The sequence below is a fragment of the Nothoprocta perdicaria genome, unplaced genomic scaffold (assembly GCF_003342845.1).
Source record: "Nothoprocta perdicaria isolate Ctin4 unplaced genomic scaffold, notPer1 scaffold_122, whole genome shotgun sequence".
NCBI lineage: Eukaryota > Metazoa > Chordata > Aves > Tinamiformes > Tinamidae > Nothoprocta > Nothoprocta perdicaria.
Window position 1 is genome coordinate 1,047,928 of NW_020454339.1, and position 24,123 is coordinate 1,072,050.

General features: G+C 39.0%; 1 protein-coding gene across 3 annotated transcripts in view; it reads left to right on the plus strand.

Moving 5' to 3' along the window:
- Positions 1-64: 64 nt before the first annotated feature.
- Positions 65-24,123, plus strand: part of WWP1 (WW domain containing E3 ubiquitin protein ligase 1) — a 53,821-nt gene continuing 29,762 nt past the window's right edge. For 2 of the 3 annotated variants that reach the window (XM_026054533.1, XM_026054534.1), the window contains 3 exon segments: positions 123-146; positions 18,783-18,873; positions 22,326-22,464. In XM_026054533.1, coding sequence (XP_025910318.1) covers positions 18,804-18,873; positions 22,326-22,464 — 209 coding nt within the window. In that variant the 5' untranslated portion in view covers positions 123-146; positions 18,783-18,803. 3 annotated transcript variants of the gene reach the window in all.

A 24,123-nucleotide genomic window follows, 5' to 3' on the forward strand; every position in this document is an offset into this window, starting at 1 on the left:
CGCCGATGCCGCGCTGAGATGGCCCCGTTCTGCGCGGCGGCATCGGCGGCGGAGCGCGGCGCCGAGGGCTGAGCGGCCGCGGCCAGCACGAGCAAGGCAAGAACAAGAAGAAAGGGGAGGCGGCGGCTCCGGGGCTGCGAGCCACGGTAAGGGAACAAAACGCGCCGCAGCCCGGCTCGGGGCGGGGGGCTCCGCGCGGGCCCCTGTCACGGAGCGGCGGGAATGGGCGTGGGGGCTAAAATGGCGAAGGGGCCGCGCGGAGCCGCCGCTGCCCGGGCCGCAGGCTGCTGCGAGGGGCTCCGCGGAGCGCTCCCCGCCGCCCCCGTGTCCCCGTGCGCGGGCAGCCCGGACCCCCCCGCCGCGGTGTCCGGTGTCGGGCGGGCAGCCCTGTTTATTCCCGTCCGCGGCCTGGGAAGCGGCGGGAGCCGCGCCGAGCCCCGCGCTGCGCGGGCGGGTCGCGGAGGGGCAGCAGCCGCAGGAGGTCGATGCCCTTCGGCCTCCCTCGGCCCGGGCAGGCGGCCGCGGGCAGCCCCCGGGGAGCCGCGGAGGCTCCGCCGAAGTTCCCGCGCGCCCCGGCGCCCGAGAGCCCCGCGTAAGTTTTCGCGGTGACAATTCGAGGTCGTGAGGCAGCGGTTGGCGTCGCCGGCGCCCGCCGTGACGTGGGGCGGCGCGGGGCAGCGGCGTGGGGCGAGGGCCGCTGTGGGGAGCAGCACCGGCTCTGCGTGCGCTGCCACGGGGCTCGCCCTCCTCAGCCGCCAGGCCCGTAGATGTGGAACCTGCGTGTCAGAGGGAAAAGGACGCCGCGCTGTCATCGCACCCTTTAATGGAGCGTCTTCAGATGACACTCCGAGAAAGGGCCTTTTGGTGTTTTAGCCATATTTTCATGTCATTCCCATSTTTCACAGCGAGTCATCAGGATATTTCACAGAAGGAAGGTTCTGCGAGTTAAGTAGCCCGGGCCTGCTAGGTGATCCCGCCCCTGGATGCGGGCACTTAGGTTAAATATGGCTGTCCTTCCCAGGTGGGATGTGTATCTGTGGACGTATGGCCTTCGGAGCAGTAGTCAAACTCTCCGCTTAACGTTTGTTTTGCTTTAATCCTTTCCTTATATAGGAACAAACTAATTACTGATTATCTCTGGTAACTTGGCGCTTGTTACTGCAAGTAACTACTTGCTTTCTTTTAAAATTTTGTGTGCTGCCTTAGCAGAGTCCGTGTTAATACATGTATAGACTGAATTGCTATTTCTCATTGATTTTAATAATAAAGCTTTAAGAAATTTGCATAGAAAAATATCCTTTTTCGTTCCTTTAAGAAGGGTTTTACAGCTTGTAAAAGCACAGCTTATTTGGAAACTTGTCAAGGGTGCCTTAAAATAGGACAACTAGAAATATTTTGAACTAATGTTGGTTGTAAACCAATCTGTGGTTTTAGAATCTTAATGTCACTTCTGTAGGCCRTATTTTAAGTCTTCATTTAAATGTCTCATCCTGAAAATACTACTRGTTGGTATATCTTGCTGTCAGTGGTGTTTTTCCGATGATACTGTAGAATAATTCCCTTGAATGCATAATTATACTTGAGATCATGCAAGCAATTTTAAATGCTCAAGAGCAAAATCTGTCAGCACGGGACACCTAGTTACCCAAAGTATATAATCAATTTTTGTATTAATTTGCTTTTATTACTAAAACATCAATGACCAAAAGCTTGTAGGTGAACTTTGTGTGCCCTTTTAAAGGGTTGGCAATAAAGTGAAAATTTGCACCTGTCTTGGAGTGCCTTTTAAATTTTCGGAGGACTCACAAGGCTCACAGCAAATCCCCTTTCCCAACTCTGCAAACCCTCTGAAAGGTGGAGGAATACCTGCCAATTCCATTGCTGTTTCTCTTTATTATTGTCCTTCTTATTTTCCGTAGCAATATTGTAAACTGGAATTTATATCCAGTCACTTTTTTATTCTTAGGAAGAACACACGTTCTTTCTAAGACACATGTGCAGGAAAGAGATTGTTCTACTCTTCTTCTTTTCTATTATTTTGCGTCCAAAACCCCAAATCTGTGATGGAGTAGATGGGTAATATGTTCTGTTTTCTCGTTCTTCTCCCCAATTTCTCTGCCAATAAAACAGTGCATTTGAAAACTGAGGTGCTGTCTGTAATCACAAATTCACGAGCTAAGCCATATTTATTARTTAAAAATGGTTGCTGTTAATGTACTTAGACCAGACCATCCTGGTTAACTTTTGCTAGAACGGAAGTTCTTCTGGAATTTAATTGACTAGAATCCAGAGGATGAAGCAAGAAGGCTTGGAGGGGATGGATGGAGGGATAGACAAATGCAAACATTAGAAAATGTCTTCCCGAGCCCTCTTTAAGTGATTAGTGGAGGTTACTTGGTTAAAAATATTYTGCTGCTTCAAAAGAGCTGAAGAAGAGGACTGAAGTTACAGCTAAATAAGACTTTTATCTTTTAATCTAGGTTAGTACTCTTATCTGCTTCTTCAGTGTAACATTTACCTCAAAAAAAAAAAGGGGGGGGGAGGAGGGAATAATATTAAAAAAAAAAAAAAAAAAGATTTATAGCTTTGCATCAACTGTGTAAGCATTTAAGTTAATGGGTAAACTCCTCCAATGTGCCTTCCAGGATAAGAGTTGGAAAACTGTGGCCTCTTTTTCCTCAGTTTCTATGGCAGTATCAGGTTAATCATGAGCCTTTCATTTTTGCTCCCCTTCTGCAACTTGTAAACCAGAAGTGCCAAGCTCATTCTTCTAATTCTGAGCTTAGCTATGGCCAGTGGAGTTGTTGTTCTGTGTTGGGCTATATACAAATTTGGACAATAGCAGTTGGTTACAGCCAGGTATGATTCTGAGAGTTTGCTTTGTAAAAGTTTTAACAACAGTGAGGTTGCTTTCTTCTTTTTTTAATCATAATTAGCCAATGTTCTGCTGTAATGACATACAATACTCATGTTCAAGAACCATCAAATGTGTCAGATCTGGCTTCCACTGTCTTGGCAATGGGTTTGCCACCCATTGGAGATGAGAGAGAAGTCCAGGAGAGGTGCTGCTTTGCGGCTCCACAGCGGAGTATAGGAAAGCGCAGGCCTGTGACTGATGCACCCTCTTCTTTTTCCTCTGAAGGAGAGATGATGTGTGTTGGTTTTTTTTTTTTTTTTGTTTTTTCTTCAATGAGTTTTGATTTTTAGAGGGAGTTCTTTATTTTTGATTCTTTAAGTTTCAAGTTCTAATTAGTGTCTTCTAGGATATGTTTTTGTTGTGTCGAGGACCAAGCAGCTTAGCTAGAAGTGTACCTGCATTTGGCTATTTTTAGTGAACCTTGTGTTCCCAAGCCCAGAGAAACCCTAAAGTTTACACGGAAGGTATCAACTATCAGAGTACTTTCGATATGCCAGAATTATTTAATTGGGAGAGCACTGATGTCCACCAAAACCTCACCTCCCTTTTTAGCATTTGTGACAGAATGTTGGGGACGCCCTCATCCTTGTGTTGTAGGTAGCTACCAGACTGGACCTGAGTAGTATGAGGTCGCTAATAGCCATAGGTTTGCACAAGTTTGTGCTGTTGTGTTTCTGCAGAAGTAAATACGTGACAAACCATTTTCTGCCTTCTTTCCTTGGCTGATCTTGAAGACTCTATAAGATAGTCATTTAATGTATGGTTTGATAACTCATTATTACCATAAAAGCACTCTTTAAAGGGAGTATGAAGTGAGATATAAATTCTGTTGCCTTTGAAGATGAGTGAATTTTACTTAGATGATAGTTTTACTTCATGAGGCCTTTTGACTTAGTCTGCAATAAAAATTTGAGTTAAGTGTGGGCTTAACAAAGCAGATTGTCTCTTTGGGCTTTTGAAAAAAAAATGTTAATCACATTTTTGTTACTAATAGGATGTGTTAAGAGATGTTTGTTTTCTGCTCAAGTGGCTAGAGTCTTAATTGTAACCAGTTCAAAATCTGATAGGCATCCTCAGTGTTAAGGATGTTAACTTAGAGAATTTGCAGTGTGAATAATACAGCTGTTAGTCTTCTGTTTTTTAGTGAAATCTGCGTGTGGTGTCTGATGGAAGGGAACTATTTGAAGAAAAAAATGTAGAGAAGTCACATTTTTAAAAATAAATAAGGAAAATAAACTCTGCACATCTTTGCAACCTGAAGTGGGCAGGAGAGAGCTCTTATGTACTGTGAAAAAAGAGGAAAATGTACAAGTGTGTTCTGCACATTTTTCTGATTACTGGGATTTCCACTGCACTCCATTGCTATTAATATTTAAATTTAGCAGCAGATTGTCATAAGAATCCTGTAAAAATAAACATACATGCTTTTATGTCCCTTATACTTTGTTACAAATACGTGAATTTATGTGTTATGTGAATTTTCATGTAACTAGCAATTTTCAGTTTAAATCAAATGGACTGTAATTTTAAAGCAGCAGAAGGTAAACAGGAAAGATAGATTTCATAATTTTTGAAATTACACAATATMCTTAGACATCAGAACTGAAAGAACACATGTCCAGTTTTGAAACACGGTGCTCTGCTAGTTCCTGTGAAATTCAATAAGGTGTAAGTTCTATTTTTGTAAGCATGAACTAAAACTGCTGAACAGATCAAGGTAGTAAAAACAAAATCACTTTTCAAAAAGAATCTGTTAGTATCCTGAAATTAACTCTTTTGCTTTTTGAAGTATGCACAGTGACAAACTTACCTCTCCCCCCAGTTTAGAAGTGTGGGAGTTACTCTTTATTCCTTCATTTTTCTCACTTCTCGGTCTCTTCCCCCTCCCCTAACGTCATTTTTACACTCTTATTTGAATTAGTATGGAAAGTTTGGTGAAAAGTTTCTATAAATTCTGGGCCATTAAAAAAAAAAAAAATCTCTAGTTGAGGGTCTAGTGACGAATCGCTGACAAAGCTCTGTTGTTATGGAATAGCTCGTTACAGGATAGTGAGTAAAACTGTGCTGTTCCCAGCATCACTGTACCTYATTTATAGTTGAAATCTTAATTCATAACATGGCAGGAAGACTAACATTAATGAAAATGAATGCCCACTTGTCAGGGAAAAGTGATTTAAAATGGAACTTGCAAAATTTGTAGGTTGTGAAATTACTTAYGAGTAACAGAAGTGGGAACTTCAGATAGATGTAATGGAGCCGGTTGAGTATGGAATGATAATAAGAACCCAGGATGATTATGAATTGTCTTAACAAAGGATGTGATTAGTTCAGCAGTAGACTAAAAATGCTGGAATGTTGGAATCTCTTAAGAATATAATACAAAAATAGTATGCAAGCTAGTATGTTAGTTGCACTTTTTTTTATTTGGGAAATGCTAAATGTTACMACTGTATGGTTCTATTGTGTGGCCCTATATGGGGATGTCCTACATTGTCTTTTATAAACACATTGTAGTGTTTCTGAATTGTTTATATTCCATTTGTGTGAGGGGAAAAATGACGGAGTCGCAAGCTATTAGAACAGTAATGCTTTGGTACAAATAGACTGGAAAATACTGCTACTTCTCGTATAAAAAGAAGGTAAGGGTGAGGAGAGCTTTGGTAGCAGAATCTTGGATACAATATGAATAAATTAGAGTTTATGCTTTCAGCCCTCTTTCATATAGCTAAATTAAAATTGAATAGGGCAGTCTGTSATGAAGCAATTTTTAGAGGATTCTTTGGGTTGGTTAATATAGGAWTCAGGATAAGGCAAGGAGAAAATCGTTAAATAGTTGAACTTTTTTAAGGAAAAAAGGAACTTTTTATACCTAATGACATAAAATAATCTCATTTCTAGACTGTCTGCCACAGGCTTCCTTGGATTTCTTTTTGTACTGCTTGATACCGTCTGCTTGCAGAGGGGGTTGATGTTGTGGTCTGTTTTGAATAGATCTATTATGGCAATTCTTTCCATTTTAAATCTTGAAAACTCATAAAAAGAATAATAAATGAAATAAGTTTTAATTTACAATGTTTTGGCTTATTTTTCTGCATAATTGAAAAATCTTTTTTTAAAGAAAGGACAATAAGAATATTTTTCTAATTTTTGATTGACCCTCCCCCAGTTCAAAAAGCTGATGTTGCAAAATTGAGATAGGAAATGAAGGAACAGAGAATAAAACAGGCAACATCAGCATGTCACTGTTTATAGCCATTCCTATCTTGAAGGATAAGATGTTTGTTTTTAAAAAATCTTTTCCACTCCCCTCTCTGTCTCAAAAAAAAATATAGAGCAGAACTAGAGAAGATGCAAAGAAGTACAGCAAGGATGACATCAAATCATATGGAAGATTTAGAAGATAGAATTACAGGGATCTTGATATTCTTCAGGTCGGAAGTAAAAAAGATGTTTTAGTCATAACATGCATGAACAAAGTCAACTGAGTGTTATTGACTGATATCTTTTCCATTTTAAAATATACAAAATCAAAAGAGTAACAGAAACAAGGACACATCAAGTGAAACTGGTAAAACATCATTTCATTCAGCACAAGGAGTGGCTCTTCACCCAAAGTTTTTTTTTTGAGATGTGAAGCTCCGTACTCAGATAGATGTATGTGTGAAAATTTTACAGGGCTTTATTGTATACATTTTGCAGGTTTTGCTCTGCTGCAAGGTAGCTGAAGGCAGTGTTTTATACTCCTTGTATCCAAATGTAAGTCTTTTGTGTCCTTGTTTTCTTGATTGTTGTGTTGTCCATAATGAGGGATCTTCTCAAGACCTTGATTCAGAGCTGGTTAAATGGTGGTGTCTCAAGTGTCTTGTTAATGTCCCTATCAAGTAGTATGGGTTAATGGAAAATGGGGATTAGCTAGTGCTAAATGTGTGGAGTTGTTCAGGGATTGCGGGATGTACAATCCTCAGTTAGTTAAATTCACTTTATTCACTGATAACCCATCTTTATTGATTAAGCATAATTTTCAGCAAAAAGGGTGTGTAGACCATGACACACAAGTTTGGGTTGTGTGGATAATGGATGCTGGGAATACTTTTCCCTCCTCCCTCAAAAATACCCTGAAAATCAAAAAAGATGGGGGAATCATTCTGAAAATTTGCTAACTTCAGTGGGAGTTTGGATAAACTTTGCTGTGCAGTTTTAGGAATCACTTGATTTCAAGGTTTTCAAGGCAGTATGATGATAAGAATTAGCAGTTAATGTTTCTACGTTTCATAATTTTGTCATTTGCTTTGCACCAGACAGATGCTGACCCGTGTGGGAGTAGATCCTTGTATTGCTCATGAACTCCATCTGTTCAGTTGAAATGAAAGTGACTGATATTTCAAATTTTACTGTCCCATGGAATTTTAAGTACTTATGGGATGCTGATTTCTTTGTAACTTTGAATGAAGCAATGTGGAATATATTGATGTGGTTAAGCGCTGTCCTTTGATTCTAGCTTGTGATCTTTGGATCCTCCTACTAAGACCTGTGTTACTCATTTTCATGTTACCAAATTTTGCGTGAGGATGTTCTTTGTAAAGTTGTTAAATTTTGCAATCAGATAAACTCAGATTACAATTATCTTATAAAAGAATAGGAGTAGCATCAGTTCTTGTTTTCACAAGTGAAAATTAATTATCCCTTGAGCATTTTATGGAGGATTAGGTTAAGACCTCTTTGGAAGGTTCCTGTAGGTTCAGTGTGTTTATTTTTTGACTTTCTGTGATGCTGCAGGAATAGCCAGATATAAGAATTAGAAGGCTGAGTCTGATAGAAATATCCAAGTAATAGCAAATCAGTCGTGTGCTGGGTGACTGCCTGTAGACAGTACCAAGTAAGATTAGAGGTCTGGACAGGGAATTAGGACAGACGTGTTAATGGTACAAGCACGCCCTGCTGAGACAGAGCTGGAGAGAGACCTGATAATATATTTTAAAAAACAACTATTAGAGGAAAAAAGGAAAGAACACACACTGTCTTGTACCTCTTCAAAGCTGGCTCCCACAGCGTCAATGAGAGCTGGATCACATGAAACTTTCTACTGCTAAAAAATGTGAAAAAGATCCTTTCTTCTGTGTTAGACCTTAACACTGGGTTACTTATGGCTTCTTTGGCCCTCCTGTTCTCCGAGTACTGAATTGCAATCTCTTATAGACTCATCAAAAGAGAGAGGAAAACAAAGGGGGGGAGGGGTGGTCTGGAAAAGGCTAGAGCTGTTTTTTGAGACAGGAGTAATGTATTTCCTATTATTGGCATTCCCTGATTGATGGATTCCTTGTATTGCCAAGAAAAAGCAAAGGAAGAGTGAGGAGTGCTGAGGATGGGGCAGAACCAGCAAAATTCTCAGTTAGCATCTAATAGTTTATGTTTCTTTGGAATTTATTGGGTAGTTCATTTTGTGATACCAGCAGACCTGTTCTTGCACTAATAGTGGCTGTCATGACGAATAAGGTGGTGATGACTGGCATGGACCATGAGTGTGGGATTTACAGGCTTTCTGGGCACCTGCCTAGGCCTGCCTGCTCTGAAGCCCGTACCAACCTGTTTTCCTTGCCTTTATGATATGTATTACCCAAAGTTTTAGTATGGAAGTGTGTATAGGACTGCATTCAGATTTTCTGTTTGTGGTGAAGGTGTACTAAAAACTTTTGGAGAAGTAGGTACTCTAAAAATTCTAGAGATGTATTCTAATATGCTAGTTTACATTGTACTTGATATAAATTTGGACTTGGAGCCAATAGAACTCTTGCCCCAGCCTTTTGCTCAGCACGCCAGGAGTTTGGGTCCTTCTTCACTACATAGACTTTGATTGTTATGAACCTTGTGGGAACTTAATCCATCAGTGGATGTTACTTCTTAGTTAAATAGAACTGAATTTCATAAAAAAATTAATTTAAAGTGATAGGGATGAAGAGAGTGGGAAGAGACAGTTGCGCTGTATGAATCACACATGTTAATGTTTTCTTGGGAAGCCAGGCTGGAAAGATCTCTGCTGAAGAGCTGCACTTCCACCCTTAAGGTGAAAACAGGACACATGGACATGTGGCAGTTGAGTTGTAGTTGGTGATTTGTTTAGACCTCCTGCATAACATAGGCTGAAAAATATGTTGTGTAAACATTTATGAACCTTTGTAATTTTACAATATTTTTTAAAAATTATAGCTTAAAATTACACTGGTGGCAGACTGCAGGCAATTTGTGGATCAGTATTGCAGGATCTGAAACAGCAGTCAGTGAATGTGCCTGAAAAAGAATACAGAAAACAGAATATTTGTTATATGTTGTTTGGTATCCCTGTCTGTTTGCAATATGAATGTACAAAGATTTCTTTGCCTGATGTGAAAAAAACACACGTAGGTTGGCTTAGGAAATATAATCCAGTATATGAAGAGAAGTGGCAGTTTGCCTTCCAATTCAAACCTAGGTAGATCTGCAAAGTGTTGGCAACTTTGAACTTCCTGACAAAATATTTGCAGCTTGTCAGGAATGTTGAAATATCTCTGGAGGAGCTGTTAGTTGTCAGCAAGAACTAACGCTTGGATCTTGTCTTGCCAACAAAGCCCTACTGACTTAGAAAAAAACTGCTGAGCTTGAAAGTCTAGTGAAGTCGAACAGGTATCGCTGTCCGTTTAGGCCACAACATGGGGGGGATGTATATGAAATATTACTTTGTCGCTTACTATTTTCCTCTTCTGAGGATTCAGTCAAAGAAATGYATTGATGATTTAAAAAGAAAAAGAGAAGAAAAAAAAATCTCACAACTTTACCCTTGGTTTTGTAGAAGTTACTTAGCATTCTTGCATCCTGTTTCAGTCTTCCCATCTTCAAGTAATTCCCTCTTGCAGATGCTTAGAGGCTGCTCGTAAATGAAGGCCTAAGGGATGTTGTCTGTTGAGTATTGTTTTAATAGTGCTCTTGAGCTTAAGCAAGGCAGTCAGGACTGTACATAGTGGATGTGCTTCTTGGGGTCGATGGTCGCTTCTAAGAGCACTCTTATTGCACCACTGACTTCAAAGAAAGTTTACAGCGTTGCCGTTAGCATAGAATAATCGTACGAACATGAATGCTTTGAAACTGTGCTTATAGCTTTTTCATATCTTCCATATCTTTTTGTATATTTATAAATCTAAATACTACCACGGTTATTGCAGTTATTTCTTCGGCAATAAAGGCCTGCTTGCTTTTTCTTTCTCCTTTTTTTTCCCCTGATACCTAAAGAACTAGGGGAACTATTACTTAAGTAGAAAAGGAATCTGCAGGATTGTTCTTATCCTCGTAAGCGACCGTAACAAAACGTTAACTGTTAAATAGTTGAAAGTTGCTTATTTTCTATTTTAATAAATCTTATTCTAAAATTACTGCTAGCATGGGAGTGCTTGTTTTGTTTTTGTATTTCACTGTCAGTATATAAACTGAAGTTTAAAGCTAGTAGTAGATGCAATAGCAAATATCCTAGAAGTGCTGTAATGTTTCCCTTATATGATGAGAAGTAAAACCGATGCTCTTAGCAATAGTATTCTAACCAATCAACAGAAAACTGATTTCTGTTTTTAGTTTTCTAACCTTCTAAGCACTGATTTAAGCTATTATGTCCAGTACTTTAAAAATTATATTTCATAGTAAAGGACCGACTACTCACTAAATGTTACCAAGTTGGTTAATCAAGTTCTTTTTCATTTCAAATACATCTTGTGCCATATTTTTCTTACCTTTAGTGTGGGGCACTGTAGCTTACTCTGTTCTCACAGGAGTTCCTAAAGTTGAAAGTCTGATTTCCTGGAGCAGGCTGTTGTGACTTGGACTGGTTCATACTTAATTGTMGGATTTTTATTTAGGAAAAAATGATGGTGAACATCTAGACTTCCAGTGTTAATTATATTTTTTAAATTTGTTACATATTATTTCAGTTGTGCTTCTGTGCTGAATAATGAAAATATTTTTCTTAACAAAATACAAATTAGATGTGAAAATCAAAGACAAATATACATAGCACTAAAAGTAAAAGTAATAAAGATGAAAGTAAGTAAAAAAATAAATGGATTTATTTTTGGAATAAATATCTTTGCAAATTAATTTTGGCAGCTTGTATCAAGGCAAAAGCAAACATGAAAAGACGGGGAACTTGACTTGTTCTGCAAATAACAGATAACACTTCAGTGTCGTATAAACAGATTTGTTAAGTTGAATTGAAAAGCCTTTCAGTGTAGAGYGCTCAGATTAGAAAACAAAGGTTGAAGTTGTTTGTATAACTTGGACTTTGCCTTTCTTGTGTATGTGCCTTGTGAGAGCTGCACAGCACAGGGCTGCGCACTGTTTTTTTCCACTGCACTGTTTCAGGCAGTGTATGGTATAACTGAGGTGGAACAAGGGCTGCTGCTTAATGCTGAATTGGTTTGTAGATCTTASTCTACTTGCTTTAAGTTCGGTGATTAAAAAATATTGAAAAAAACCCTCATATTTTTTCTCCCACTTGCAACTTTTAGTAATTTAAAGAAAGACTTATTTTATAATCGGTTCTGCAGCAAATAAGTTGACTTTCAACTAARTACAACATCTTTTTACACTACTTTACAGCAAGGATAATGTTTTACCTCTCTCACATCATACATTTGTTTGACTAAAAATATTTTCCTCTTTATTTCATGTTTGCATTAGTGTTCAATTGGATCCTTAGGAGTGATGAGTGTAACAGTGCACACATGAGGAAAATCTTCTAGATGTCTGCAGCTTGTCAAAGGAGCATTTTGCGACATTTAATCAGCCGCATCTGAAAAATAGATATGTAAAAGACTGAGTATTTCATATTCTAGCATTCTACTGAAAGCCTTTGAATGAAAGCTAACTAGTAAGTATTTTACAAAATGTGCAACATGTTGATGCGTGTGCTTTTYGTTGGAAGGGTCAGTTCACAGGACAGAGTATTTTTTCCCCCTTATACATGCCAATAAATTACTAGTTAATAAAAGCTAATGCCTGGCATGGTAGCTGTATCCCTAGTCCATCACATTTAAAGCAAAATATCTCCTCTTCTTCACAGCATGATCTCAGTTGCTGTGTGCTTGGCCAGGGAGAAGAATGGAGTTGCTGACGTTTGAGTTGCCCTGTAACATTAGATCTTAAAAGAACCTACATCTTAGATGGAAGAGGATGGATCATATTTTCCTTACATGGATTTTTATCATCACCATGAAGCAGAAAGTTTAATAGTTTTAAGATGGCCACGTTAAGTGTTGTGAAAGATACTCCTTGTTAATAATTACAGTCTTTCCATTAGTTYTTACAGTAGCAAGCATTTTTTTTTGAGCTTAGGGAAATACAGTTTAAATTTTAAAGTTCTGTATTTGCCTTGGTGTAAGTGCTGTTGTGATTTTAGTTGGTGATCACCAACACTGTCTATTTAAGGGAGTCTCAAGTCTTAGATGTTTCTTGAAGTTTGCTTGAGCTAAGACAGGATTTTTAGAAATGAATAGTAATTCTTTAAAACTCATCCTGCTAAGTGTAATAAAAGCCAACAGCTTTTGGAACCTAGGTGCTCTTATCCAGATCTGAAACAAAGGTGTCAGACTTGGATGCTGAAGTTTAAAGAAAAGTAGTTTTGAATTTAGTTTGTTACATACACCAGGTAGTGACTGATTTCTCTCTTAGGTATCTATCTGTATTGTAGAAGTCATGGTGTTTGCGGAGGAGAAGGGATATGATGGTGGGGAAAAATACAGGCCCTTTTGAGGTTGTGACACGTGGAGAGGCTAGCGAAGGGAAGGGGAACTTGCAGGGCACCGCCGGGCTGTCTGTTGGGGGCCTGATTTGTGGTATCTAGCAGAGCAGGTTCCAGCGCGAGCAGTGCCTGACGTCAGGGGGCTGCCTTTTGGAAGTGCTACGTGGGCTTCCTCGAACGTGAGGGCTGAGAAACAGAGATAACAACTGGGTTATAATTTATTTATTTAAAGAGCACATAGTTACATTCAACGTTGGGCATGCAGGATAAATCATAGGAGTGGCATAGTTTAGATTCAGCAATTTTGATGGTTTAGTTAAGATATTTACTGTTTTAGCAGAGATGCTTTAGCTGTTCTGCTTTTATTGCCTCGGGATGCCATCTGTCTCTTCAATACAGGAAGGGCCACTTGAATTTTTCTGATAATGAGGTGAGGAAAGTTAAGAGGAACAGATCCAGAAAGATTTATTTCAGGTTGGGTCTTCCTCTTACTGCTCCGTGACTTTCATCAAAAGTTAGAGAGTGGGTGGAATTTGATATTCAGAGACATAACTGAGACTTTCTCTATTATCAAAAGATATATGAAAGTGGTTCTTTGGCAGTGTTCCTGTTCTCCTTCAAAGGTGTGATATGTCTTTGTAAAGAGTCCCTTTTGAGTGAAGGAGCTCTTGAGATTGCTGAGGGATTGGAAATATTTTCTCTGAGTGAATTGATTTGGTGTTGTGGGTCTGTCTCCACACTGGAATTGCAAAAAAATTGCTGTGTGCTGATTTTATGGAGGGATATGTTGTTGGTCTGTGCATTGTCTGTCATCTTAGGTACTGCAAAATAAGGTTTTGCTGCTGCTGCTGATGGGGTTAGAGATATCAATCTCTCTATAGATTGACAGAAGAGTGACAGATTTTTGTTGTTKTTAAAGCGAAAGTGAACATTCTTCCAACATTGGGCTTCTTGGTTTCATTGCAAAAGAGTCAGGATTTACATTTTTTAACCTTTGAAGGTAAACTGTTTCCAGAAGTGAGGAGGAAACATGGAAGTTAAATTCTACTTGTTTTTGACCTTTTCAATCCTTTCACAGTCTGAATTTTCTAATTTGCATTATTGAATAACTGCTGTTATATGTTGCTTTGCTATTGTACTGGAATCACTAATTCTTTAAAATTCTGAGTCTAACACCACTTGCTGCCAGGAATGTTGCTTCATGCTTTTACAAGCTGACATTTTTGATACTATGAAAATGCTAATTATTACCATGCTAATAAGGGCTTTGCACAAGACCTGACTGACGTCAGGAGGCTGCAGGTGTAAGGATCTCCCTTTACTGCTGCCATCCAGATAGCTGATCTAATGCTCTAGAAAGAGAGGGCTGGGGGAGAGAGTTGGGGGAGACCTYGGAGCCTGCGGTGCYGAAGCAGCTCTGTGCCAGCCTTTTCAGGAAGGGGAGGATTGTCCTGCTGGGTCAGGAAGAGTAGAAAATCATCTGCTTCCCTCGCTCCGGGCCGCCGTTAGCGGCTGCAGGAACAAGGCGCCTGTTCAGAGCCGCGGGAACACGCGGGTGTTWGCGGAGGCGGGAGAGCACAAAGGCCGTGGTTGAAGTGTAGCCTGGAAATGGGTGTCGTCAATGCCCTGGTAGTTCAAGTACTGTTCARTTTGGCATCTAATGGAGTTGTTCGGGTGCTGCGGGAGCTCTGTGTGTTCCGTCACTGAATAATATTGATAAAAGGATGATCATGTCACAAGATCATTGTTTAATGAACCTAAACAAATACGTTTTTATTCGTTTCTGTTTTAAGGATCTCTYTTGTCTAGGATTTCTAATCAAAATAACATGACTTTTTTGGTCCATGTTTACATTTTGTAACAAAAAAATTCACCTAAATCCCTTTTGCTTATTTTCTCGTGAATCCAAAAGAACTACTTACCATGTTAAGCATATATTAGGGTTTCATGTCATTTATACCTCCCTCCTCTTCCTTCTGTCCTTGTCAGCCTTTTTGATGGAGGGGAAAAAAAACCTGAATAAATGACCACTGTGAAAAAATATTTAGAGGATATGGTCAGATTCAGAAAATAAAAAAAGTGTTGACGGCATTATGGTGACTTCTGTAGTAAATTGAATGAAAATGTTGGTGGGAAGCTTGCTACTATTGAGGCACTTCAGTTCCTTTGTCCTTGGTGGGTGCACTGCACAAGCAGAACTCAGAATTCCTTATTCAGCTTTTAGAAATCCATTTGATTTGCTAGTGGTCACCTGTGCTGTAACATGTGCTCTTACTTACCTTTACATTCCCCCATAAATTATGTCTTATATTTTTCAGATCAGTGTCATAATCAGCAGGGAARGAAATCTGTATTCATTAAAGTGCCATCAGTGAGTGTAAATGCATTATGATCGAATTTAGCTTATTTTAAATTACAATTGTATTWTTCTCATCTCTTTTGTGTCTGCGGAAGCTGTCGTCAGTTGCAGCCAAGGACACAGTAGCTTCTTGAAGATCTCTGTTACAGCTTCATAGAACTATCTGAGCTGGAATTAAAACAGGAAAATCTGTGTTGTCCAAACTGACATGAGGGAAACTTTTATAAATGTAATTTGCTGTTGCYCATTCACTTAGCTTTCGAGTGGCTTCAGCTCCTGCCTGTGTAGCTGTTGATGTTTGTTACCATGGGCTGATCTTACAGGCAGTGTGTGTTTGTGTGTGATCATACTGYGGGCTTGGTGAAAAATTTCTCACTTTTGACAGTATAATCAGGCAGCTCATATTATAGTGTGTCAGGAAAATGYCCCTGAAGTTTGAGTAGTTGTCTGTATTTCTGTTTTTATAGCGGTTTGAGATTTAAAGAAAATGCTTCACAGAAGTCTAAATTTGTTGGTATCATTATTGTTTTTAACCATGCTATCCTTCGTGAAAATGTGTATTCGCATGAATTAATGTTTATATTGTTGTTGTTATTTTAATTGAATACTTTGCTAGGTGTTCTGCTGTCTAGCTGGGGGCTTAGTTTTGTCCTGATGAACCGGTATTTAAGTAGTACTAATGTTATCATATCCTTTACGGTGGTTACTGGCTGGATTGCACTGTCTCAGTGATGATGCATGGTGAGGACGCTTCAGGAGGAGGGGCTCTCACAACTGAACTTCACCTGGCGCTTGAGACCGACCCCTAAATCCTGTTGTATCGTGGAGGAATTTCTAGGGGGTCACAGAGGCATTTGCAAAACATGAAGCTGCACAGCGTCCCTTCAAAGGCGAGCAAAGAGCCACAGCAGCTTCTGGTCAGGAACGTCATAACTGCAGCCTTTGGAATTAATTCCCTGATTTTGGGGAAGAATGTAACTACATGGATAGTGATTCTTTCATTTCTGTATTTAATCTTCTTTTTAGGATTATTCAGGAGATAACATCGAAGTCATTAACCTGTACCCAACCTGTTTAATAACTAAAATCAGCAATTTGTTTTTCAATAAAAAGACACTTAAGGCAGAGGGAAAAAAAAATAMAACATAGTGTGTATTATACCTAAAAGCAATAAATAGTGCCCGTAAAACATAGTAATCCTTAACCAGGAGAGTTTGGGGTTTGTACTGTTGAAGATAGAAGAGCTGCATCTTTCAGTGTTTCCTCACAAACTGATTTTTTCTCATGTCAGCTTTCTTGCAAATTAGTGTGAGAAAATACTGGTGCTTTGCTTTAGACATTGGCCCTGCTTGTGGAAAGCTTCTCAGTTTGGCAGCAGAGTGTCATCAATTTAATTGCTTCCTGTAGCTGCCAACTCCGGCCGTTCTTCAAACTCAGACACCTCACTAAGCCGAAATCTTGGTTATTATTTGGGCTCATAAAGACAGTAGCCTACTGGTTCTTGAAACTACCCCTCCTCGCCCCTTAAGAATATACCTCCCCTTAAGAATTGCAGAATTTTTATCTCAGTTTATGAAAAATTACATTGCYGAGGAGAGTGGGTTTTTTTGTTTTTCTCCATCCTCCTGACATTTATAGACAGTGATCAAATCCAGTTTGTCTTTATTGCTGTTTGACTAAATATTTTATCTATTCTGTGATTGTTCTCATTCTCCTAGTATTACTTTTCTGTCCTGTTCTTTTCTTGAATTTATACAATGTCATTAATATTGTTTTATCACTACTGGAAACACATCATTTAATATATGCTGTTTTTTCTTTTTTAATCTATGACTGCTTCACAGTAGTAATTTTCCTATCAAAGACTGAGACTTTATGACTAAGCATTGGATTATGCTTCTCCTCTCTGTGTRGCAGCATTTGCTACTTCTTATATTTCCAGAAGAGCCTTTGGGGGGTAATAGGTGACCAGGTCTCCAGATCAGGGCCTTCATCTCTTGCAGCATAACTTTGCTCACTCTTCGTGCTAAAGACTTCGTTAGCCAGGAAAGACCAGTTCAGGTGTGAGGATGTGACCCAGGCACCAGGCGATTAGGTTTCCTTTATTTTTATTTTCTGAGGATGTGGAGAGTTTAGATTTTGGGGTCTCGAATGCAAATTGCAGACAGGGTGATGTGATTCCTATCTCCAGCCGAAAGAACCAACCTGCACGAGGACTGATGAGACCACGTGTTAAYGCTGCTTAAAATGTCAGTAGCTGAATTTGGTTAGTGGTTTAAATCTTAAACTGATCTGACTGGTCTGAAGCATCACATTGGCTTTTTCACAAACACTTGGTGTAGTAGTTATTAGAAAAAAGATTGATTAATTTTCTCCATTTGGCTGACTCAAATCTAATATCCCTCCATCCCTCCTTAATTCCTGCTCAGTGAAATTTCTAATCCCATTGTGTTTCAAAGTTTAGAGGCAGTCAGTTCAGCTAGTTTATTGTTCAGTAATGCCATTTAAAATACAAAATGTAACGTAACATGTATCTTCATGTATTGTACATACAGAAATTAAATGGCTTGTTTAATTTGCCAATGTTAATGACTTATTTTATTTATAGTCTCCTATGTGAATACAAATAGGAACAACGGCCATTGTTCTGTCAGCTGGTCGGGAATACGGAAGGAAGGAAGGGGGAAGATTGAGACCTCTCAGTAGCTCCTTCTCGCTCTGCTGTTATCTGGACACGGACAAACTGTCCGTGGGTCAGATCCAGGGAGCTGCTCTGGAGCAGGCAGAGCCAGAAACTCAGGTCGGGGTGGGTAAATCAGCAGCGGAAACCTGAGTGCTGGGTAGATGAGGCAATGAACTGTCTACCTGGGAGATCTGGAAACAGGTCTTTCCTTTTGTTGCTTGTGTTTGCGTCYTGCATATGAGGACTAGAGATAAAATAAATGGCAGGTGTTTGAGACCTGAGTAGATTGAAAAGTAGGAAAAATAAACATTAAAAATTCTGTCACTGATTAAAATAATAAAAAAGCCTTGATTTTTTTCATGTATGATTATAACTAGATTTTAGATTCTGACTTCCTGTGAAGAGTTTGCATCTGCTTGATACAGAACTGATTTCCCTGTTTTGCTTCTTTGAAGCATTGCATGTTGTTATCGATACCAATTAAAGATTACAGAATTAAATATACGGACATGTATCCAGACTTTGAAAGTGTATTTTAAATGTGTATATTAACTTCTGGCAAGATAGCTGTTTTATTGAAACACAGAGCCTGCTTTATTCCAGCTGTGTGCCAGGGCTGGTGGYTTGGGAGAGGGAACGGTGGGGTCTGCATGTGCTCCAGGTGGGACTGCTGCTCACAGCAGCCACCAAGGCCCCGTGTCGTGAGCCCGCAATGTGTGTGAGGTAACGAGAGCATTTTGTTTGTTGGAAGCTGTTGGTGTTTAGCACCTCTGAAGCCAGGACCATAAGCGTTCCTTTTAGATACAGAAATATTGATTACATCACAATTTTTTTTAAAGCCTTAGACAGTTGTTCTAAACTGTGTACACTGTCATTTATGCGAGTGCCTTGGCATCCTCAAAGGTAAGGGGTGATAAATTTGTGAAGTAATTAGTCTTTTGATGGTGCATTCTGCCATACTCTGCAAGGTGTAGAAAGATGCTGCTTAGCTGAGCATTTTACATGCAGAGATAAGTACTTTTTAGTAAGGTTTATGTGTAATCTTTTCTTTTGTTGTTGTTTTTAGGCTAAAGCTACAAATTCTGACATGGCCACAGCCTCACCAAGGTCTGATACAAGTAACAACCATAATGGAAGATTACAGATGCAAGTAACAGGTAAGTAGTGATTTTTGTGCCATGGCCATTTTTACAGGGAATTGTATATTCTAAAAAAAGCAAGTTTGCCAAGTTGTGTGTAGTTAATATTTTATTAATAATTTAAATAATTTAAGTGTAAAAAAATATAGCATRTAAAGATGAACTTAAAGAAGTTAGGTAGAGTTGATAGAATGAGTTGAGTGACAGGGCTTAATGATCTCTTTAAATTTAAATTAAAAAAAAGAGAAATACAATGCAACAGTAAGGGTAAATGTGGCAAATGTGAAAGACTTCACTTGGGAACAAATAATTAACAGCATAAATTCCATAGAGGGAGCAATGATCACTGAAATGCTACAGGAAAAAAAGTGGCAGTTACAATGAACTGCAAGCTGAAAATGGGTTTTCGCTGGGATGCACCGTTAGAGTGAAGCTCGACAAGTACTGGAAGAGATTTTAAAATCTGTTAAGTTTTCGAGGAGGAAAGGAAAATAAGGTCCTTGGTTACATCTCTTGCAAACTTCAGTTAGGGATAGTGTAGGTGATCTGGGTCATCCCTAGGGCAGCAGGATGCACTACATGACTGTAGAGAATCACTTCTGTTGGAAGGGAGTTCTGGAGATCTTCTAGACCCACCTCATGCTGAAGGCAGGGTCACGTCTGACGCTGGATCAGATTGTGCTAGGTTGTTGTCCAAACTTCCTGGGCAGTGTTCTAGTGATAAACCACGTTCATTGTGGAAGGGTTTTTCCTTTCATGTGATTGGAATTTCCTGTGTTGCATCTTGTGATTGTTTCCTCTTCCTTGCTCTGCTGGTCTCAATTTGAGGTGAACTTTAGTCATCCCAATATCGGCTGGAAGGGAAATGCAGTGGGGTACATGCAGTTCTGGAAATTTCTGGTTGTAATGGTGCCTATTCTTTTGATAGATCCTGGACAGGCTGAGTAGGTTGTGAGCTGTGCTGGCCCTGCTGTTCATGAATAAAACTGGTCATGGATGTGATAATCAGTGTCCTCTTTAGCTGCTCTTGCTATTGAGTGGCAGAGGAGACTAAAGATCTATTGTAGTCTGAGGAGACGCAAAATAGATCTAGGTAAACAAGACAAATAATTACTGAAACACTGCATAATTAGATAAATGTAAAAGTGTTAACAGCAAATAGTTAGAAGTGTTTTAAGTAAATATATATACACACATATGGATGTACACATGTAGATGTGTGTATATAAATACTCTTTTACCAGTAATACATAACCTGAACTCTTCCAGAGATCCTGAGAAATCCGGGAACCCTGAAGTAAGAGTGAATTCATGACCAAGAGTTTATTAAGACTATTTTGAACAAAGCTTGGAAAAACATGAGTAAAAAGTCTGCATCTGAACAACGATACATCATGGTGGATGATCTAAAGATGATCAGGTTATCTTAGGAAACATATCTCGGATGCTCCCCAGAATGGTTGCTCTGTCAAATTAAATATAAGAGAAATCAATTACCCTTGTATAAGTATCACATAATTCAATGGTAAAAAAAAAATGTAAAAAAATCATCAAAATTGAGTCTAACTAATAAGCATAAGGTGAAATTACCTTGATTCAGTATATAGAGATGTAATAAACTGAATTGCAGATCTTAATTTACAGTCTGTATTGTTGGATCAGTGGCAGTACAAGGGAAGAGGTGGCAGGCAGAAGAGTGTGACCCTTGCTGGTCTGGGCTACTTTAAGCTCAGACTAGCTTGTGCTGTTGTGGAACCTGTGCTTACATTTCAAGAACTATAGCTGAAAAGCATTATTACAAAAGAAGCAAGTAGCTTTCATCTACTTTGCAGACAGGGAGGTTCGTGTGAAGCAGTGACTTTTTCCAGACTGGATAGTTGACAACATGTTCTCAACAACTTGTGCCATCAGTATTTTTTTCAAATGTACTGTCATTTCTCTTTGAASTCTTTGGATAATTCTTGTTCATTATTTCTGTTATTTTTTTAAAAAGATGAAATTGTACTGTTCACTTCATATTTGGGGACTCAAAGCTTCAAGATCTTTTTTTGCCTTTTATCTAATTAAATTTTAAAGAAAGACTTATTATGAATAGATACCCATATTTTAGTAAATGCTATTAAAACATGGAAGAAAAATAAATGTGGAAGAGTTGCAGGTTAAAAGATGCTGCCCAAAAGATGCATACCAAAATTTTATACTTTCAGTCTTTTTACATTTAAGTTTTCATTGGTATCACTTTGTTTAATGGCACATATGGGACTTAGTCCGAAACTTTCAAATACAGCTTTCACACGTGGGATAGTTGCATTTCAATAAACTTCAGCTAAYTAATCTATACTCAACAAAATTTCCCTTCACTTTCAACCTAAAGCAATATGGCAGACTTTTTAATCTTTCTTTCTGACRGTTTATTTACCTTTCACTTTAGTTTCCTTTATGATATTTACAATCCTAAAAATAACAGGGAAGGATTAATTCAAGCAGTTGAAGAGCTTTGCTTTAGGTTGAAAGTGAAGGGAAAGAGAATCGCATTGAGGTATRGGAGGGATAGGAGGGAAGGCAGAGTCAGCAGGTATGTACAGCTGTGTGCCTGTCAGTGGTGTCTTCTGAAGTACGTGCCTGAAATAGAACAGAAAATGTTGGCAGTCAGGTTGTTCTTGGCTTTTATAGTAACATTATCAGCTGGGTGAGGAAGTAGGAGAACAGCTTATGGTGAGCACTGAGGACTTCCCTAGTGATTTGGAGGTAAAAAATAGCTCCTTTGGTTACATGCAATWTCTTAATTGTTGAAGATTGACACTGTGCTGAACTGCAAGTTCATCTGCAAAGCGCTTTAAAAGGGAGAAATGTCAGAACTGAATCGTGTGTTTCAACGAGCTGGGGTGTCCAAGCGGAGCGGCAGCGTGGGCCGGGAGCCGGAGCTCCKCGTGCAGCCGGGCTAGGCAGTGAGTGGAACTTGGAGCTGTCACTGAGCTGCGTGCGCCTCCGCATCTACCTAGAACTGGATGCACTGTTAAAGCTCCTGYTTAAAAAGAGGCCAAAAATAATCTGCCTGATAATCTSTGTTATATCATACTCAGCCATTTTTTTTGAGTTAAAAAGAGAACGACGAATGAGAAAATAAACCAAAAGAGACTTCAGGATTTTCGGTATATTTTTCTAGAGTAGTTGTGCTTGCTCTCTAACCCATCGCGCAATAAGTGCTGAAGAGAATATATTGCACTTGTTAGTGTAACAACCTGATAAATACCATTTTGAAAATGAAAGCTATTATTGTAGCATTGACCTCTTAACATTTTCTTTTGTGCTTGAAACTTTCCTGCGCAGTTTTTTAATAAGGCAGGCMATTGCATATGTTCATCAGAAGTAGAAAAGGTGAGGAATGTGTCATCAGTTGTGTAGGCTGTACCTTTTCTGTTTTCCACCAAGAACWGTGCTCTTGTAGATAAAGCAATGTGTTTTATTAGTTTCTAGTGCCAAACTGAAGCGGAAAAAGAACTGGTTTGGAACCACTTTCTACACAGAATTAGCTGCAGATGGAGAAATCAAGAAAACAGCAAAATCAAGTAGTTCTTCAAATCCAAAATGGGATGAACAGCTGACAGTGTAAGTAGATTTTTGTTTGTTAAATACTCTTTATTAGACARTGCAGGCAAGTACTTGTTAAACATGGCTGCATATGTATTTTTCTCTGGCTGTTGATAACTACTTGCAGACTTAAGCTGATATTTATCTCAAATGAAAGTTCTTTTTCAATACATAACGAGCTTGAGAGTATTATTTCTTTATAGAATAGCTTTTTCCAGTATACAAGTTACACAACACATGGTAAGAGCAGAATGAATATATATTTTCATAAATATATTCATAAATATATAAAATAAATATATGAATGATAAATAACTTTTCATATATTTGCACTGTGGACCCTTCAAGTTTAAGATCCTTTCCTAGGAGATGTTACTAATTGTAAACACATAGAAAAATCTCAGCTTGATGAGCAGGAGCTATGAGGAATGTCACTTTTCCTTGAAAATTTTTGATAAAGGGGCTACAGTCATAAGAACTGTTTACTGCAGTAAGACCGTGTACCTGAATTTGATTATGTGGAGAACTAGCAAATCTTGCATTCTTAAATTGTTGAATAATTTATTCAAGCCAAAACCAAGATTATATTGCTTCAGAACTGGCCCTAGAAACAGCATAGACACTTTAATGCAGCGCTGAGTGTGGACCAGGAATTCCTATAAATCTGACCTGTATCTGAGCAGTGTCACTGTCCCACTGTAACATGTAAGGACATGTGGTCCTTACATCCATGCTGGAGAGGGGGGAGCAGGGCAGCATCCCGCGCTTTGAGGAGCTCACTGCTTGGGGCCATCTCCAGATCTGGGCTGAAGCAGATAGGATGTTTCTGTGTTTTGATTCCTTGCACTTGTGCATTTCAGGTTTAGTAGAACTTTTTGCTCTTTGYAGTATTGCAGAAATTAAGAATAGAGCCTTGGGCCTGGCAGTGATGTCCAGGAGCCCTGAGACGCACACAGAACTGTCATGGTATTTGTAGAGTTGCTAGTTAGATTGGGCAGAATAATGGTGAGCTGATAGAAATGAGGTAATTGGCCCACCACACTACCCTATGAAACTCGTTCTGTCTTCAACATTATTTAGGACTCATCCCTTAAATAAGCTATTTTGCTACCCTCTTACTGTGGGTATTATAATGGGGTCATTGCTTCAGTTTCCTGACCTATTTGAAGATAAGTGAGTTGTTTCTTACCAACGTTCCCTGAGCTATATAGGACTGCATGAGAACAAGTTTTAATTTCTGTGTGGGTATGCGTAGGAGTTCATGTAGGGTTTTCTTCTTTTTTTTTTTTATTTTTTTTTTATTTTTTAAATTGATCTTTTAGAAAGACTTTGATTAGAACGCAGCTTATTCAGAATGCAAAAGCTTATTGATTTCAGTAAAGATCTGACCTGTCTAACATCTATAACATGTCTAATGTTCAAGTGACTAGGAAGTTGGCTCTGTTGATGGGAAAAATTTTGGGAAAAAAATTGGCTATACTGATAAAACTCAGTTTCCAACAGTGTTTTGATGGATATATAGTATTGGACTTCTTGTAGAACTGTGATTCTGCTCCTTTTCTCTGAGCTGAAAACACTCATGCTGCAATAGACCCTATACTACAAAACTTAGTCTGCTCAACCTAATTTAGTTTCTTGTGTTCCCTCTTGAGCTAGGAAAAGATCRTTGCTAAAAGT